This window comes from Pollicipes pollicipes, unplaced genomic scaffold (assembly GCF_011947565.3).
Source record: "Pollicipes pollicipes isolate AB1234 unplaced genomic scaffold, Ppol_2.1 Scaffold_7221;HRSCAF=8561_pilon_pilon_pilon, whole genome shotgun sequence".
Classification (NCBI taxonomy): domain Eukaryota; kingdom Metazoa; phylum Arthropoda; class Thecostraca; order Pollicipedomorpha; family Pollicipedidae; genus Pollicipes; species Pollicipes pollicipes.
In genome coordinates this window covers 37,493-55,000 of record NW_023597028.1, presented here as the reverse complement: position 1 = coordinate 55,000, position 17,508 = coordinate 37,493, and the positions used below count along the sequence as shown (strand labels likewise).

The following is a 17,508-nucleotide window of genomic DNA, read 5'->3' as shown; positions in this document are numbered from 1 at the left end:
ATTGGAGCTAACGGTTAGCTTCGACTCCTGTAACGGTTACGTAACAAATATTTTCGGCGCGGCATCGTTGGTGATGTTGGCGTGTGTGTCTCAATATACAAGTTCGCTATGCGCCATGATCATTTTGCTAATGATCTCACAGCAACTGATGTGACAACTTATGGTGAATCTTTATCTCTATGATCTTGTGGTACTTGGTATGGCCTCGGGGAAAATGTCATGATGTCACGCCAAAGACCTCACCATCATGTCGCACTATGGTCGGCTTTTTCCCTTTGTCACGTCATTGCACCGCCCGATTTCTATGACCGTCAGCGCGTTGTAGGGCTTCGGCGAGTGCTGACCTGACTCCTGAACGCTAACCCCAGGGCGAGTACGGCGAGCCCGGTCTGCCGGGACTGGACGGCACCGACGGCCGGCCCGGACGTCCGGGCACGGACGCCGACACGTTCAACGTCTTCTACCTGAAGGGAGAGAGCGGTCCGCCCGGCCTAGAGTAAGCACTCGTCCCTGCTGCGACTAAGCGGCGAGTTGTCTCACACCGTCCGACAGTGAGCTGCAGTGGAGGTCCCGCTCCGTCCACGAGCGAGCTTTGAGAGCGGTCTTGTCCTGGCTCGGGGCCGGCTGCTGGTAGCGTCTCGAACACCGACTCCGTCCGGCGTCCGGCAGGCTGACCTGGAGAGCCCGGAGGGGGGAGGGGGCGGGGCGCAGCTGGGGGTTCGGCTCTTAGGAGCGACAAGCCTGATGACGATGATTGGAATTATTAGCAAATGAATATTAATTATATGGCGACTATTAGGGGTGCTCCTGAAAATGGGAGGCTTTAGAGCGGCACAGCCAAGATGATCGGCGGTGGTGAGCCTAGACAAGCAGCTTGATCCGAAGGGCGGGCATGATTCTCTTATTCCGGAGAGATCATGTCTGAAACACTTCAGTCAGAGGCGGATTCATAACGACCAACCCCCTCCCCACACACCAAGATGGCCAAAGTCTGGCAAGAAATGATAATTTCTGGAGGTCGAATGGAATCTAAGCAACACTTATGCAGAAACCATTTGCTTTAGGACACCCTGGAGATAAATTAAGCAGAATGAGATGAGCTTTTCAAATCAGGACATCTTTTCTATTTTTCCCCCAAGCAGGTGTTGTTCCCCTGCCCCCCCCCCCCCCCCTAAAGGCGACGTTGTGGAACCGCCTTTGACTCCCAAATGTAAGACGTTCTGCGACATATATGTGAAGTCAAATGAAGAGAAAGACGCTAAGCGTTGTTTGGAATGCTCGCACCTACGAGGCTGTCAGTTAAGTCCTGACCCGAGTTGCACCCCATTCATCCGCCCTCACTCCCGAACGTGAGTACTGCACCCGGCAAATGTCCCGCGCGCCACACTGCACCACCCTTGGCCTTGTATAATGTTGACCTTCCTAGGAGCCGCGTGGTCCCGGCCTTCCCTGTTTCGCACGTGGTCACGGACTGCCCTGATGTCGGCCGTGGTGGAGCTTGACGCGACGGGCCTGCCTTGGCGTCGTCCGTCATTGCCCGCTCTGTGCCGCACCCCAGCATCAAGCCATCAAGCGCGCGTGCTCAACACCCGCCTTCTTTGCAGCGGACCGCCGGGACTGGACGGCCCGGACGGGCCGCCGGGGGAGCCAGGAGACGCCAGCGAGCCCGATGTTGGCCCGCGGCAGGCCGGGCGAGCCCGGCGAACCCGGCTTTCCAGGTGGGCGGCCGACGCCGCGCGCTCGGCCGGTCGGCGCGGCGCGGCGGCGGCTGCGGGCGGGCGGGTGTCACGCGCGAGAGTGCGGGGAACTGATGAAACGTGCCGGCTAACAACGCGACAAACGTCCATTGTCTGCAGCACAGCACCGGTTTTAATTCTCTTCACCGCCGTGGAACGTGCTTGTACAAGTGGTAGCCCGAGGGTGCCGGAAGCTTAATGATGGTCCAACTTCGCTCTAATTCTTGAACAGAAGCGCCAGCGAGCACTGTGATAACGCAGGCACAACTTCCTGGCTTTTTCGAAGTGGCGGCGCCCTCTGATGTTTTGCAGCTGCTTCCGTTCCGACCCCAGGCATTCATATATAAGATTAAATACTGAAAGACCAAATGCTTCTGAAACCCGAACATACCCGTATGATTTGTCATAATCGCGTTTGTCGCGTGTTTGTCTTCCAATGCAATGACATTTTTTAAGTTGCCCCCCCGAAACGTAACGTTATTAAATGCTCTACGGCGGTGTTTCCAATCACCGCCGGGCCCCATCCCCAGCGACAGCACCATGACGAGTCCTGTTGCAGGTCCACCGGGCCTGAACGGGCCCCCGGGCTTCCGCGGCTGCCCGGGTCGAATCGGGCCCGCGAGGGTGGCCGGGGCCCGCCGGGGCCCTCACTCCGCGGTCCGCCCGGCTTCAAGGGCTTCCCGGGAGGCCCGGGCGGGGCCGGCCTGCCCGGCCTGGCCGGCGCTGACGGACAGCCCGGCCGGGGCGGAGACCAGGTCAGGGGCGCGCACACCGCGCACCGCCGAGCGGCTCCGCGCGCGTGGCCAGTGCGGTTCGCGTGGTCCATTCAAGGGCACTCCTGCTATGCGTGGTTCGTGCTGCGCTGCACCGTGTCCGGAGCTGCTCTGTCGGCGATCGTGTCACCGCCGTGCCGCCTGTCGGCACTCGTGTCACCGCCGTGCCGCCTGTCGGCGCTCGTGCCACCACCGTGCCGCCTTTCTGCGCCTGGACGGCAGCAGGCCGTATTTTTCCGCCGCCTTTGACCGCTGCGTTCCGCTGTTTTTCCGTCGCGTTTCTGCTGCGTCCCGCCGTCTGGCCTCGACGCAGTGCTTTGACCTTTGACCTCCGTTCCCCTGCGGGCAGGGCTGGCCCGGCCTGCCCGGCTTCCCCGGCGACCCGGGGCTGCCCATCCTGCCCGGCACGCCCGGACCCAGCGCGCCGGACGGCCTGCCCGGCGAGCCCGGCCGGCGCGGGCCGGACGGATCGGACGGACTGCCCGGACCGCGCGGACCGTCCGGCAGACCCGGACGGCCGGGCGACAGCGCTCCGGATGGGACACCCGGCTTCAAGGTGCGGCCGCCGGGCGTCGCAGGGGCTTTTGAACGGGCAGAGGATGGGTGATTGGGGAATTGGCGCGTAGCGGTAGTTATTCGCCGCCACGTGCTGATCAGGTAACCGGTCCTGTGTGTGGCTAGATTGCATGGGTGACCTATGAATGGATGCTTATATTTCAAAAATTGATAGCCAGACGAAAGTAACAGTTGTCACACAGGAAGAAACGTGAAAGACAGGTTAGAAGGCTAAACAGATGGACAGTCATATATGCAACTAAATGAACAAAAAGGCAGGTAAACAGATGGACAGATGAAACGTTAGGCAGGAAGTCAGATGGTTAATGCGTTATATGCCGTCCACCTTGCTAAAAAGGCCCTTCCTAGATGGCTGTCTAGGGCCCTGTGTGTCACAGTAGACCCTTGGGTGCCAAAATAGGATCCTGAGTGCCACAATAGGCCCGTTGGGCTACAATAGGCCCGCGGCTCTGTGGCGATACGACGGCGGTAAGGTTTATTGCGTAACAATGATGGGTTACACTAACAGTTACAGCTACGGTAAAAGCAACAGTAACCGTGCTAGGTTAGTCCGACGGAGCCCGCTCTGTGACCGGTGCGGCTGCTGACCCACCGGCCCGGAGGTCGTCCTGCATTGGGGTCACGGTCGTGTGCCGACAGGGGGCACGAGGCCCACCAGGCGACAGCCGGCCCGGCCGGCCGGGTCCCGCCCGGCCGCGTCGGCCTGCCCGGCCTGCCCGGCGAGCTGGGCCTGCCGGGCCCCGACGGCGTGCCCGGCCTGCGCGGCCTGGTCGGGCAGCCGGGCATGCCCGGCGAGCAGGGTCCGAGCGCGGGCCGCGGCGAGCCCGGGCAGCCGGGGCAGCCGGGCCGCCGCGGTGCGCCCGGAGGCCCCGGCCGGCCTGGGATCGACGGACCGGCCGGCCTGCGCGGCGACGATAGCAGAAACCCAGGTGCGTGCTCCGCGCGGTCGGCTACCAGCGCTCCCTCACCCTCTCCCCCGGCTCGACTATCCGCGGCTGACTCCAGGCTAAGCGGGCGTCTTTTCTCCGTGGGATGGGCTCGGCAAGCGCTTGCCTCATGCCGCTGGCTCTGTTTGCCGTCAGCTGCCTGCATTTTTTCAGTGGCGATGTTATCTGCCAAACCCATGCCTGTGCTTGATTTTGGTAGCATGAAATCAGACTTTACACGGGTTGAATGCCCAATGCCCAGCATCCGTGATTGGTTGCCGCCCAGACGTCAGCCGTCCCGCTCAGCTGTGATTGGTTGGATACCCAAACGTCAGCCTCCCTGCGATGCCTGTCGTCTGCGATTGGTTGAAGCACCGTGATGTCAGCCGTTCGCACATTGCGCACAGATTGATCGCTACGTTTACATTACGATCAGTCACGTAACGTGAGAAGAATAAACGTCAGTATCCCCCCCCCCCCCCCACCGCCAAACTTCACCAAGAGCATGATAACTATATGAACAGAGTGCGCCTGTCTGTCTGTCTGTCTGTTGTCGTCGTTTGCCTTTTGAGCCGCGTGTAAGTCGAACGACGAGTGTGACGGAAATCCCGTGTTCATCACTGGCCGCGGTGCCCAGGCCGCCCGTGATTGGTTGCAATGTCGGGACGTCACTCGCCCGTGTCTGTGATTGGCTGTGGTGCCCTGACGCGCCCGTCTCTCCGTCAGGTCCGGCCGGCCTGCCGGGACGGCCGGGCCCACCGGGCCGGGGCGCCCAGAAGGGCTCCGTCGGTGAACCTGGGCCTCCGGGGCCCCAGGGCTGGCCCCCGGGCGCGCCCGGCGACAAGGGTGCGAGCGGCGTGTACGGCCCACCGGGGCCTCCGGGCCCGCCCGGCGAGCCCGGTTCGGCCTCCAAGCGCGGCTGCCCGGGCAAAATCGGCCTGCCCGGCCCACCTGGCTGGCCCGGCACCATGGGCCCGGACGGGCTGCCCGGACTGCCCGGACCGCCCGGCGACGGCCTCCCCGGCCTGCCCGGCCCGTCCGGCGGTCCCGGGGACCGCGGACCGCCTGGACCGAACGGCCGCGTCGGTCTCAAGGTGCGTGCGACGCTCCGCCCGTCCGCAGCCGAGCGTGCGTGGTCGACGTGCCATGTTTACATAGCTGGCTGTGGTGGTTAGGTGTGACTCTCTGCTCGTGGTTATCGCACTGGGGACTGTGCAGAGGCTCTTAAACTTACCTCAGTTTTTGTAAACCCCGACGGACAGCTAAACGAAATGAGTTTGAAGCGGGCGGCGTAAACGCATCTTGGCGACGGCTCTGTGCCCGCCAGCCATTTTGCGCCTGATGTATTTTAGAGCGACCTTGCCCCTGGACAAGCTATCCCGTCCGGTGGCGTGCGCAGACCGTCGGAAATGACACACCCATCGTCCCTGTGCTGGGCCGTGTACCGTGTGTCTGACCTGACCTGCCCTGACCTGATTCCGCAGGGCTTGCCCGGGGACACGAATCGCCTGCCGGGCCCGCCGGGCCCACGTGGGGATCCAGGCGTCGACGGCCGGCCGGGCCCGCGGGGTCCTCGCGGCCGGCCCGGCTCCCCCGGCTTCGGCGGCGACCGGGGCATGCCCGGCCTGGAAGGCATGCCCGGCCTGCTCGGTCCCGCCGGCGATCCTGGCACACCCGGCCGGCCAGGTATGACGTCATTCGGCCCGTGGCCAGGACGGACCAATAGTGTGCCGGGGTGTATCACTGAGCACTAAGCACTGAGCACTGAGCACTGAGCGCTGGCACTGAGCGCTGAGCACTGGCACTGAGCACTGACACTGAGCACTGAGCGCTGGCACTGAGCACTGAGCACTGAGCGCTGGCACTGAGCACTAAGCACTGAGCGCTGGCACTGAGCACTAAGTGCTGGCACTGAGCACTGAGCACTGGCACTGAGCATTGCGACGTGGTTGGTGATCCTCGTAGACGAGACAGTTTGAGACTGCATAATCTGGGCGAAATTTACTGTTCGAAACGGTGCTGCTGATATTGATGTTTACAAACAAAATTCCGCACAGCCTCAGCGCGGAGAAATGCTGGTAAAACGCTACACAATACGGTGGTGTATTACAATGTTCAGACACGTCTTATTGTCCGACTGCGGTTTGGTGACATTGTTAAACACATGTCAGGTTATTGTTTAAAGGGTGACAGACACTTGAGCTGAAAAAAACAAAATCAGCCCTCGTCGTGTCTAAGTAAGTAACGGGCGACATGTTAAGCTTCTCTATGGAAGTGGATGGGGTCAACGATAGTTCGCTGGGATGAAATTGGTGGAAACAAATGGCAAGTGATTCTTTAAGCGGCCAAGAAGGAATAGGCCGAAGTTTTCAACCACCTTTGACCAGCCAAAACGAAAACAGGCTTGCGACTTCCTCCTGATCTAAATCCTTACTTTCCACGACGTAACTTGCTTGTAGAAATCGTGTTTGGAAACCCCCACAACATGAAGTGACTATAACTGAGGTGTTCTAAATTGCGGGGGGCGGGGGGCGGGGGGCGCCTCATGCTGAACTGAGCTCAGTGCCCAATGGCCCAGGCGTCCTGAATCATGCCCCCCCCCCCCCCCGGCGCACTGTTTGAGGGTCATGTCCAGGCCGGATGTGGCAACTAATTGCACTGGACGTCGTGTCACATTTGACCTCGTTTGTCTTCATTTTGCGGGGTGCCTCATCCGCCCACGTGCCAGTTATTGTGAGTGCTTTTTCGTGAGTTTTTTTCTGGTGAGCATATTAGATCAATCGTCAATCTTCAACGCATCTTTTCAGGCGAAAAGTACCCTACGGAATCACAAAGCGGACCTACTTACTGAAATGCGGTTTTGTGGAATCTTGAAGAAAATGCACTGGCGTAGAGTCTCAGCGCCGTAGATTCTGCGAGGGGCCATCGCCTCCTTGCCAGTGGATCGTTGAACTGTGAACGGAGACAGTGCGCCATGGAACGCTTGCTTTGAGCGGTACCCTTCTGGCGCGTGGCACCCACTTGACGTGCAACTCCACTTGCACGATGCAGCACCCTCGCACCGCGCAGCACGTCTGAACGGTGTAACACCCCTTCGCTCTGCGAGATCCCAGTAGAGTCACAGCGTGTAACACCCCTGCAGAGTGCAACACCGCTGTTCACCCTAACACACCCGTGATCCGTCACACGCGTGTGACGCGTCGTGATCAGTGAGGTAACCAGTGTGACGCGACGTGCAACACTCCCACGCCGCGTCACACTCTTGTGCTGTCTAGCATCGCTACACCCCTGCGCTGTGAAACTCCAATGCACCGCACATCGCTCCTCAGCTGTGTAAGAACCCTGCATCGCATGACACCGCGGTGCTGTTTAGCACCTGAGTGGGGTGTAATAGCTCTGTATGGGTGTAACACCTCTGTGGGGATCTAACACCTGTGAGGTTGTAACGTCTATGCGGGTCGTAACACCTCTTCGGGGTGTATCATCTCTGCGGGGGTGTAGCATCTCTGCGGGGGTGTAACACCTCTGCGGGGGTGTAACACCTCTGCGGGGATGTAACACATCTGGGGTATAACACCCTTGCGAAGCGCTGCTGCCGCAAAATGACGCGGTTTCTGCCGCAGGCCTACCTGGAGGACCGGGTCGGCGCAGCGGTCGGCCCGGTCTCCCGGGCCAGGACGGCTTCAACGGACCACCGGGCCAGGACGGGCCACCCGGACTGCCAGGCTTGGCCGGCAAGCGCGGCTGCCCGGGTCGGCTGGGCCTGAAGGGCAACCCGGGCCTTCCGGGCCTCCCCGGCCCGGCGGGCCGGGGCGGACCCACCGGCCGACCGGGCGAGCCAGGGCTGCGCGGTCCGGACGGCCTGCCCGGCCGCGCCGGCGGCCGGGGCCAGCCGGGCGACGGTGGCCCGCGCGGCCCGCCCGGGCCCGGCAGCGTCGGTCGCGGCGGCGAGCGGGGCACGGACGGGTCGCCGGGTCTGCCGGGCCTCAGTGGCCCGTCCGGCCCGGCCGGAGACCCTGGCGATGACGGCGACAGCGGCCTGCCCCGCCGGCCCGGCGGCGACGGGCCGCCCGGGATCTCACCCAAGGGCGAGCGCGGCTACGACGGCGGCCCCGGCAGAGACGGCGTGCCGGGCCGCGACGGTGGGCCCGGCCAGCCGGGGCCAGCCGGGCCCGACGGTAGACCGGGACCGTCCGGCGACAGGGGTCTGGACGCACCGCCGGGCTTGCCGTGAGTCAGGGGCCGCCGTCACCGCCGCCACCAGCGGGGTGGTGTGATTTGGCGGAAGCAAAGACGGTGAAGTGTTGAGAGCGATCAGCTTTGCAGCCGTGACGGTACAAAGAAACAGTCCTAACATGGTTTGAAATGGAAAGGATTGGTCCTAATGCGCGAGAAGCTTTTAAACAATCGGCACGTGGCTTGAGCTGATGTGTTTTCTCAGTGTGCAGAATGTGCCGGCCTGGCAGGCGGCGATGGTGCAGACTGTGCCCCGCTCTTCAATGCGCGGACAGCACGGTCACCATTCAGTGGCGTAGCCAGGGTTTCCCCCTGGAGGGGACCAAATTGGGTCACAGGGGGCCCTTTCAGTCAACGGGGTCTTCTTTTGCCGCTTTGGGCCCTTTGTTTTTATTCGGAGTTCATTTTGAGGCTAGGGGTCCTATTCTGATGCCTAGCGAGTCTATTTTATGTTTTGCAATCCATTCAAATTTCGAGGCTTTAAAATGCAAAGAACTGGGGGGCATCGGTCTCAGACCCCTCTCCCCCGCCACCCCCAGGGGTATGGGCCCAAAAGCTCCTCTCTTGGCTACGCCTCTGCCCATTGCCCCAGTCGTGACCTATTTGCGGTGTCTAGGCCTATCTTGACCTGCACCTGCCGCACCCGGCAGCAGCGCGTCTGACCTGCGCCGCTCTGACCTGTGCCTCGCCCTCCGGCAGCGGCCAGCGGGGTGAGCCCGGCTACCCGGCCCTCGACGGTCTGCCCGGACCGAGAGGCTATAAGGGCGAGCCCGGCCTTCCCGGCCTGGACGGCCGGGGCGGGAACCCGGGGCCGGCCTGGCGACCGCGGCCTGGACGGCCTGCCTGGCTCGCCGGGCCGGCGCGGCCAGCGGGGTTGCCCCGGCGCGCCCGGCACCTGGCTGGACGGCGGACCTGGCCTGCCGGGCGACGCCGGCCCGGACGGCTTCCCCGGGCTGGCCGGCCGGCCCGGCGAGCCCGGCCTGCCGGGGTTGGACGGCCTGCCGGGCGGGTTGGGAGAGCCGGGCCTGCCCGGCCTGCGCGGCCCGCCCGGCTGGCGGCCGGGCCCGCCCGGGCCCACCGGCGACCCCGGCGGCCGCGGCCCGCCCGGGCCCTACGGCCCGCCGGGAGGCCGGGGCCCTCCTGGCGACGACGCGCCGCAGACCGGGCCGCCGCCGCCCTCGCGCGGCTTCTTCTTCACGCGGCACAGCCAGTCGACGTACGTGCCGCAGTGTCCGCCCGGCACCAGCCAGCTGTGGCAGGGCTACTCGCTGCTGCACGTCACTGGGAATGCCAAGGCTCACGGCGCCGACCTCGGTGAGCGCAGTTTCAGACTCTATAATGATCCTGGACGTAGACCCGCGCGTCCCACCATGCCAGTGCACGCATACACTCTGAGTCCGCATGCAGAGTCCGCCTTAACGCCTGATGTGAACGCACCACAGGTACGCCAGGCTCCTGCCTGCTCAAGTTCACCACCATGCCGTACGTCTTCTGCAGCGGCAACGAGAAGTGCGAGTATGCCCAGCGTAACGACTACAGCTATTGGCTAAACACGCCGGAGCCGATGCCGGTGATGATGACACCGATTACGGGGGTTAACATCCAGCGGTACATCTCACGGTACGCGGGTGATGAGGATGTGTCCAGCTGGTACGCCTGTGATGAGGGTGTGTTCAGCTGGTACGCGTGTGATGAGAGTATATCCAGCTGTTACGCGTGTGATGAAAGTGTATCCAGTTGGCACGCCTGTGACGAGAGTATATCCAGTTGGCACGCCTGTGACGAGAGTATATCCAGTTGGCACGCCTGTGACGAGAGTATATCCAGTTGGTACGCCTGCGACGAGAGTATATCCAGTTGGTACGCCTGTGACGAGAGTATATCCAGTTGGTACGCCTGTGACGAGAGTATATCCAGTTGGTACGCCTGTGACGAGAGTATATCCAGTTGGTACGCCTGTGACGAGAGTATATCCAGTTGGTACGCCTGTGACGAGAGTATATCCAGTTGGTACGCCTGCGACGAGAGTATATCCAGCGGGTTCGCCTGTGACGAGAGTATATCCAGTTGGTTCGCCTGTGACGAGAGTATATCCAGCGGGTTCGCCTGTGATGAGAGTAGTTCCAGCTGGTACGCATGTGATGAGAGTATATCAAACTGGAACGCCTGTGATGGGGGTGTATCCAGCTGGTACGCCTGTGATGAGGATATATCCAGCTGGTACGCGTGTAATGAGAGCATATCCAACTGGAACGCCTGTCATGGGGGTGTATCTAGCTGGTACGCCTGCGATAAGAGTATATCCAGCTGGTGCGCCCGTGATGAGGGTGTATCCAGCTGGTACGCCTGTGGTGAGGGTGCATCCGGCTGGTACGCTTGTGGTGAGGACGTTATCCGGCTGGCACGCGTGTGATGAGAGTATATCCAACTGGAACACCTGTGATGAGGGCGTATCCAGCTGGTACGCCTGTGATGAGAGTATATCCAGCTGATACGCCTGTGATGAGAGTATATCCGGCTGGTACGCCCGTGATGAGAGTGTATCCAGCTGGTACGCCTGTGGTAAGGGTGTCCACAATCCACACCGAGTGATGTGTCACACTGTCAGAGTGACGTGCCAGACAGTCAGAGTGGTGTGCCAGACGGTCAGAGTGGTGTGTCAGACAGTCAGAGTGGTGTGTCAGACAGTCAGAGTGGTGTGTCAGACAGTCAGTATGCATGCTCCGCGAACGGCGTTCGGCTAATTTACCGAAAATCAAGTGGTGCCCATACACCGAATTGGTTCTCAAGTTTCCCATCTTTTCAGGGGCGTAGTTTCCTATTCAGTTGAGGGAACTCCAGCCCCTTCTCCCCTCCCCCCAAACACACATGACCTCCAGCCCCCCCCCCCCCCTACACACACTTGGACCCAGGCCCCCCCAACTGTTAGAAGAAAGTGGACCAAACCCGGGAAGAAGCCACTTTGTTGGCTATTTCCGCGTAGGTTTCGTCATTTTTCACTTTCAGCCTCCATCCACCCGAACCCATTTTGCCAAACTACGCCCCTGTATCTTCCACATATGCTTGCATCTGTTGCAGCTGTTCTGTGTGTGAAGCACCAACAAGAGCCATAGCCATCCACAGCCAGGACGTGGCCATACCGGAGTGTCCAGCCAACTGGGAAACCATGTGGACCGGCTACTCCTTCCTCATGGTGAGGCACGACGTTGTTGGAAGCCTTTGCTACCCGCAGGTTTACGCACGAGTTTTCAGTTGACGTTTCTTCTGACGATCCCACTGATGTATTCGTGCTTATTTTTGATCTATGTTATTTCTGTATTATTTTTGCTATATGCTGATGTTTCCGTGCTTATATTTCGAAGCTAAGTATTAAGCAAGTCTTCCGCGGCAATGAGGCGGCGAGCGATGTATACACACTGGCACCTTACTCTTCTCAAATTCAAACTCCCGTTTGAATTCGGTTGCATGACCAATATGGCTACTAGCTCGTGTGAGTCTGGCCGTTTGCGTGTGACACCATCACTACACATGTGACTGTAAACTACCCAGGTGGCTGTTAACTACCCATGTGACCGTATATCTGCCCATGTGACTATTTGGCCGTCCTCGCGTCCACAAACCGTGCTTGTGAGAATACGACTGGGCCTGTCACGGCCAAAGTGTGACCAAAACCTCGCTGGGACCGACGACTCTGCTGTTGTGCTGGGGCCTGGCTGCCCCGTCGGTGACCGAGGCCGGCTGTGCCGCAGCACACGGACGCGGGCGCCGAGGGCGGCGGCCAGTCGCTCGTCTCTCCCGGCTCCTGCCTGGAGGACTTCCGGCCGACGCCCTTCATCGAATGCCACGGCCACGGCCGCTGCAACTTCTTCACCACCGCCTACTCCTTCTGGCTGACCACCATCGCCGAGTACGCACAGTTCCGCCAGCCGCAGCAGCAGACGCTGAAGGCGGGCAACTTGCGAACACGCGTCTCGCGCTGCGTCGTCTGCCGCCGTCGCTACCGACTGCCGCCGCCGCCGCCGCCGCCGCCCTCGTGGCAGTTCGAGCTGCCGTTCTATGGGCGGTCCGCACGACACGCACCCGGCAACAGCACGGCGCCGGCCGCCTAGCGGGCGGGCCGCCGCCGCCGCTGGGGACCGCACGACGTCACGCGTGACGAGCGTGACGCGACGAGTCCGCACCGGGGCAGCCTGGGGCGCCAACGGCGCGGCGGGGCGCCCGCGCGCGCCAGGGTCCCGGGCTACGCCACATTCACTGCCATAACACTGCCCATTCACTGCCCAACGCTGCCCGGGTCCGCCGCCGGCTGGAGGGGTGGGGGGGGGAGGTGTTCGCGAGGACGATCAGGGGGCGTCTGTGCTCGGAGGGTGAGGCGGCTGCTGCCGTGCCGTAGCGGAGGACGTGGAACGTGACGTGCCGTGGAGTCTGTCCTAGGACGTGCCAGTGCTACGCTCCACATGTGGTGGCACGTGCCTCACACGGCCCCGGCAGTGATGGCCCGGACGCACGCGTCGCTCTGGGTCCCGCTGCCGGTAGTGATGGCTCGGACGCACGCGTCGCTTTGGGTCTCCTTGCCGGTAGTGATGGCCCGGACGCACGCGTCGCTCTGGGGTCCCCAGCCGTGATTAAGGTTTCCGTGTCAATGGCATTGCGACCAGCCAGCGGAGCGCAGTGCCTGAGAAAATCGCGACAAAATTGGAAATTGTACGAACGGTACGGTGCTCAGTGATATCAACGCACGATGAAGTGGTATGTCATAAATACACGGCTAGCTGTGAATCATACACGGTGCGATTGATAACCAACGTGAATCATTATCACATGATCGCTTTCGGCAAACGCAATCGATTGTGCAGATCTTAGCGCAGTGAGCAGTGAAAGTCCAGCTTGATCGAAAGCTTATGTGCGGTAACGGCGGCGGGTCGGTGATCTCACAGCACAGCGTATAGCAGGCTAGCAGAAGCGAATTATGACACCTAGATTATTTGCACGACAGCCGTGTGCTTATGCAGTACGCAGTGCTGAGCTTACTGCGATGACGTTCGAATCCAAAGCCGTGGTTTTTTAATTTGTCCCGCTGCGTTGCGCGATTTTACTGCTTGAGCCTCATCAGCTTCGTTCAAGCGCCGGTGATATGTAGCTTTACGTGTTGCACACGAACAACTAATGACTCACGCATGCACATAAATCAATGTCAGCAGCGAGTGCTACGCAACGCATTTTTTCACGCGAACGGTATATTTAGTATCTCTCCAGCAACTGCTACTTAGGTTGCGTTCTGACGAGCCACACGGTGTCGGCGACTGCGTGAAACATGACGCCACCGGATCAAACTCTGACCTCATGTGCACTTCCTCGCATCTCGCCAGTGGTGCCGACGTCACCGGACCAAACTCTGACCTCACGTGCACTCCCTAGCAGCTCGCTAGTCGCTGCCGTCGCTGAAACGCCGCCGTTGGACGCGGGGATTATGCTGAATGGCGCCTCCATTGATCATGCCACCCGTGCGATTTGTGGCAAAACACGTATTTTAACGCGGCTCCAGTTTCAGTACCAGTGGTGGTACAGAAACCAACCGTCCCGGTGGCTCAGTCGGTTAGAGCGCCTGCCTTCTGATTCACCCACCCGTGGCGGGGTGGGTTCGAGTCGCTTTAGGGCGCTCGCTATTTGTCCTTGGCAGGTATGGCCTGCGGCCGGTGGCAGCGGCCGCACTAAAGGTCAGTTGACGTCAGAGGGCAGGACGGACCGCGCCGAGCATTGCGGCACGTTAAGCTTTCGCCACCAAATTCTGCCGTTGACATGGAATTGCGCGATCGGATGGTAGGGGTCAAGGCTCACACAACAAGCACTGCTTAGCGTGAGCTCTGATCCCGGAACTCCATCCACTCAAAGGATTCGGATCAAATCTGTAAAAAAGCACGAAAGGGCCGCGTTAATGAAGCTATCCTTCAGATAACTGGGTTGCATCGCAAATTATGCACATTCCGTATCTGGTTCACGAGAAGTGGCTATACCCCGCAGGCCGACTCGCTGTGTCACTGGACTGCCATCGGAAAACATGGATGCTTATAGGTCCTGACGGCGGAAGGCGCCAGCTGAGCCGTAAAGTGCTGCCACCTATACATCGGCAAACCACATTTAGCCACATCACGCCAGCGCATGAAAAGGGACCGCCCATAAATTACGCTGAGTAGCTTTCGTCATTGGCAACCCTCCCGCTCCCCATGTTACACGCTGGCTACGCTTGGTTAAGTAACCAAAGTGTAACCTCCCTCCCCGTGGTCACGCTGGTAACGCCCCGAGAAAGCAACGTGTTTTTGGCCCCTATTGAGCCAAAGCTGTGAAACAAATGAAGACCATGTTTCTTTTCACGAAACACAGCACATGAGTATAGGGCTTTGAGGTTTCATTAACTAATGCTTTAGTAAGATTAGGAAGTAGACTTGGGTGTAACGTTGCGTTGTCCAAGACCTCGCCCTCTCTCCCATGCTATGCTTTTGCTTTGCCCCGCTTCATAAAAAGCCCTCCCCCGCCACGCGTAACGACCGTGTGGACGACCCCGAAAGCGACATCTACGCTGGCACCTCACGACGCTCACCAGTGATCGGTCACATGCGGCAATTAAACATTCGCTCCAGTCCCAGAGCTGGAAAGCAAAACTACATGAAACACTTATCTCCGGAGTTTATGCGCTAACGAAAATATGGAGACAAAAGCATCAAACAGGTCAAGAGCCATGGCGTGGTTGAACTGATCTCTTACGGGCTGTTTTATTCATCACAAGACGTCGGCTGGCACGCCACAGAGCCGAGCCGCAAGATACGCAGGATGGTGGATGTCGTTCGTAAAATTATTGATTTAATTAATTTAATAATTAAATGTCGATAAAATTATCACCGTAGTGCGATGATCCAAATACGCCGATGTTCCGGTCCTGGTTGGGTACTCGGGCACTGGCCGATATTGGCCAGTTGGTACTCAGACACTGGCCGATATTGGCCAGTTGGTACTCAGACACTGGCCGATATTGGCCAGTTGGTACTCAGACACTGGCCGATATTGGCCAGTTGGTACTCAGACGCTGGCCGATATTGGCCAGTTGGTACTCAGACACTGGCCGATATTGGCCAGTTGGTACTCAGACGCTGGCCGATATTGGCCAGTTGGTACTCAGACGCTGGCCGATATTGGCCAGTTGGTACTCAGACGCTGGCCGATATTGGCCAGTCGGTACTCAGACGCTGGCCGATATTGGCCAGTTGGTACTCAGACACTGGCCGATATTGCCAGTTGGTACTCAGACGCTGGCCGATATTGCCAGTTGGTACTCAGACACTGGCCGATATTGGCCAGTTGGTACTCAGACACTGGCCGATATTGGCCAGTTGGTACTCAGACGCTGGCCGATATTGGCCAGTTGGTACTCAGACGCTGGCCGATATTGGCCAGTTGGTACTCAGACGCTGGCCGATATTGGCCAGTTGGTACTCAGACGCTGGCCGATATTGGCCAGTCGGTACTCAGACGCTGGCCGATATTGCCAGTTGGTACTCAGACGCTGGCCGATATTGGCCAGTTGGTACTCAGACGCTGGCCGATATTGGCCAGTTGGTACTCAGACACTGGCCGATATTGCCAGTTGGTACTCAGACACTGGCCGATATTGGCCAGTTGGCACTCAGACGCTGGCCGACCAGTTGGTACTCAGACGCTGGCCGATATTGGCCAGTTGGTCACGGACACGCAGATTGCCGGGTGTATCCGTGACCAGGGGCGGATCCAGAGGGGGGCACGGGGCCATGCCCCCCCCCCCTTGGACCCGAAGGGGCCCATTGGCTCCGGGGGGGGGGGGGGGGCATCGCCGGCCGAGCAGGTGCAGTTTTTTTTTAACACAAAACGGAACAAAACTGGATATATATGGACTTCCAGACGACCAGGAACAGTTGTAAGCAAAACTGAAGGGCTTATGAGAAGTCAAAAAAATTATTCAATGATTGGAAAAGATGTAAACTGGGAAAAAAGCCCTGTGCTGTTATTGGGGCCCCTCCTGCCAGCGTGCCGGGGCGCTTTTGTCAATCACAAGCCCTTCCACGTGCTCTTTTCATTCGCCAGAAAGGCGCTGTGGGCTATAGCCGGGGTCCCGTATCTTAGGCTGCCGGGGTATTCTCGGTTGCTCAGGGGCCATTTACGTGGGTCTCAGTTAGCCTACCGACGCACTTACACTTGCGATATGTTCAGGGGCGCTCTTCATTAGTCTAGGGCGCTTCCAATTTTCTGTTACTTGCTTAGGGCCCCGCACTCTTGTCGGGGGCACATCTGATGGCCTGCTTGGGCACACCAGTCGTTCGGAGACCCTTCACACTGGGTCTTGGGTACTTCTTTCCTTAATTGGGGGCCCTACGCTTTTGGAGGGAAGCCCATCTGATAGCCTGCTCGCCCACATTCAATCGTTCGGGCCCTCTCTACCTTGGGTCTGGGGCACATGCCATTTGAATAGGGGCCTACGCACTTGTCGTGGCCCCTCTGTTGGCCTCCCTGGCCACACTGGATTGCTCGGGGGGGCCCTGCACTTCCGTTCTTGGTGTTTAAATTTAGGGCCCTCTGCTCATATCGGAGTCATATCTGATAATCTGTTCGGGTACACTCCGCATCGGGTTTTAGGTACTTCCTATTTGAATGGAGGGCCTTACGCTCCTGTCGGGGCCCCTTCTGATAAGATGCTTGGGAACAATCGATCGTGGGGGACATCTACATGTGGTTTTGGGTACTTCCTTTTTGAATGGAGGGCCCTCCGCGATTTTCGGGGCCCCATCTGTTAACCTACTCTGGCGCACTCGATTATTCGGGGCCCTCCACATCGTGTCGTGGGCATTTCATATTTGAACGCAAGGGTGAACGCTCGTCGGGACCCCATCTGTTAACCTGCTCGGGTGCACACGAATATGCGAGAGCCCTCCACATAGGTTTTGGACACTTCTTATCTAAATGGAGGGCCCCACGTACATGTCGGGGACCCCATCTGTGCGCCGCTTCGGCCACACTGAATTGTCCACGGGCCCTGCACATTGGGTCTTGATGTTTGAATTTAGGGCCCTGCACTCCTGTCTGGGCCACCTGATAATCTGCTCAGGTATACTCCATCTTTCCAGGCCCTCCGCACTGGGTTCTGGGTACTTCTTTTTGAAATGGAGGGCGCTACGTTCTTCTCGAACCCCTTCTGATAAGCTGCTCGGGCACATTCTATCATTCTGGGGCCATTCA

The 17,508-nt window shown here is 59.6% G+C and overlaps 2 protein-coding genes across 2 annotated transcripts; both read left to right on the top strand.

Moving 5' to 3' along the window:
• Positions 1 to 368: 368 nt before the first annotated feature.
• LOC119109016 (collagen alpha-1(IV) chain-like) lies at positions 369 to 9,040 on the top strand (the record flags this gene model as incomplete). The annotated part of the gene is made up of 6 exons (XM_037232559.1): positions 369 to 496; positions 2,296 to 2,434; positions 2,859 to 2,949; positions 7,854 to 7,915; positions 8,063 to 8,241; positions 8,947 to 9,040. Coding segments are annotated over 6 exons (693 nt in total), but the record flags the coding sequence as incomplete, so codon positions are not given.
• Positions 9,041 to 9,176: 136 nt separating this feature from the next.
• On the top strand, positions 9,177 to 12,356 carry LOC119109015 (collagen alpha-2(IV) chain-like; the record flags this gene model as incomplete). Its single annotated transcript, XM_037232558.1, has 4 exons — positions 9,177 to 9,561; positions 9,690 to 9,867; positions 11,326 to 11,440; positions 11,997 to 12,356. Coding segments are annotated over 4 exons (1,038 nt in total), but the record flags the coding sequence as incomplete, so codon positions are not given.
• Positions 12,357 to 17,508: the final 5,152 nt, after the last annotated feature.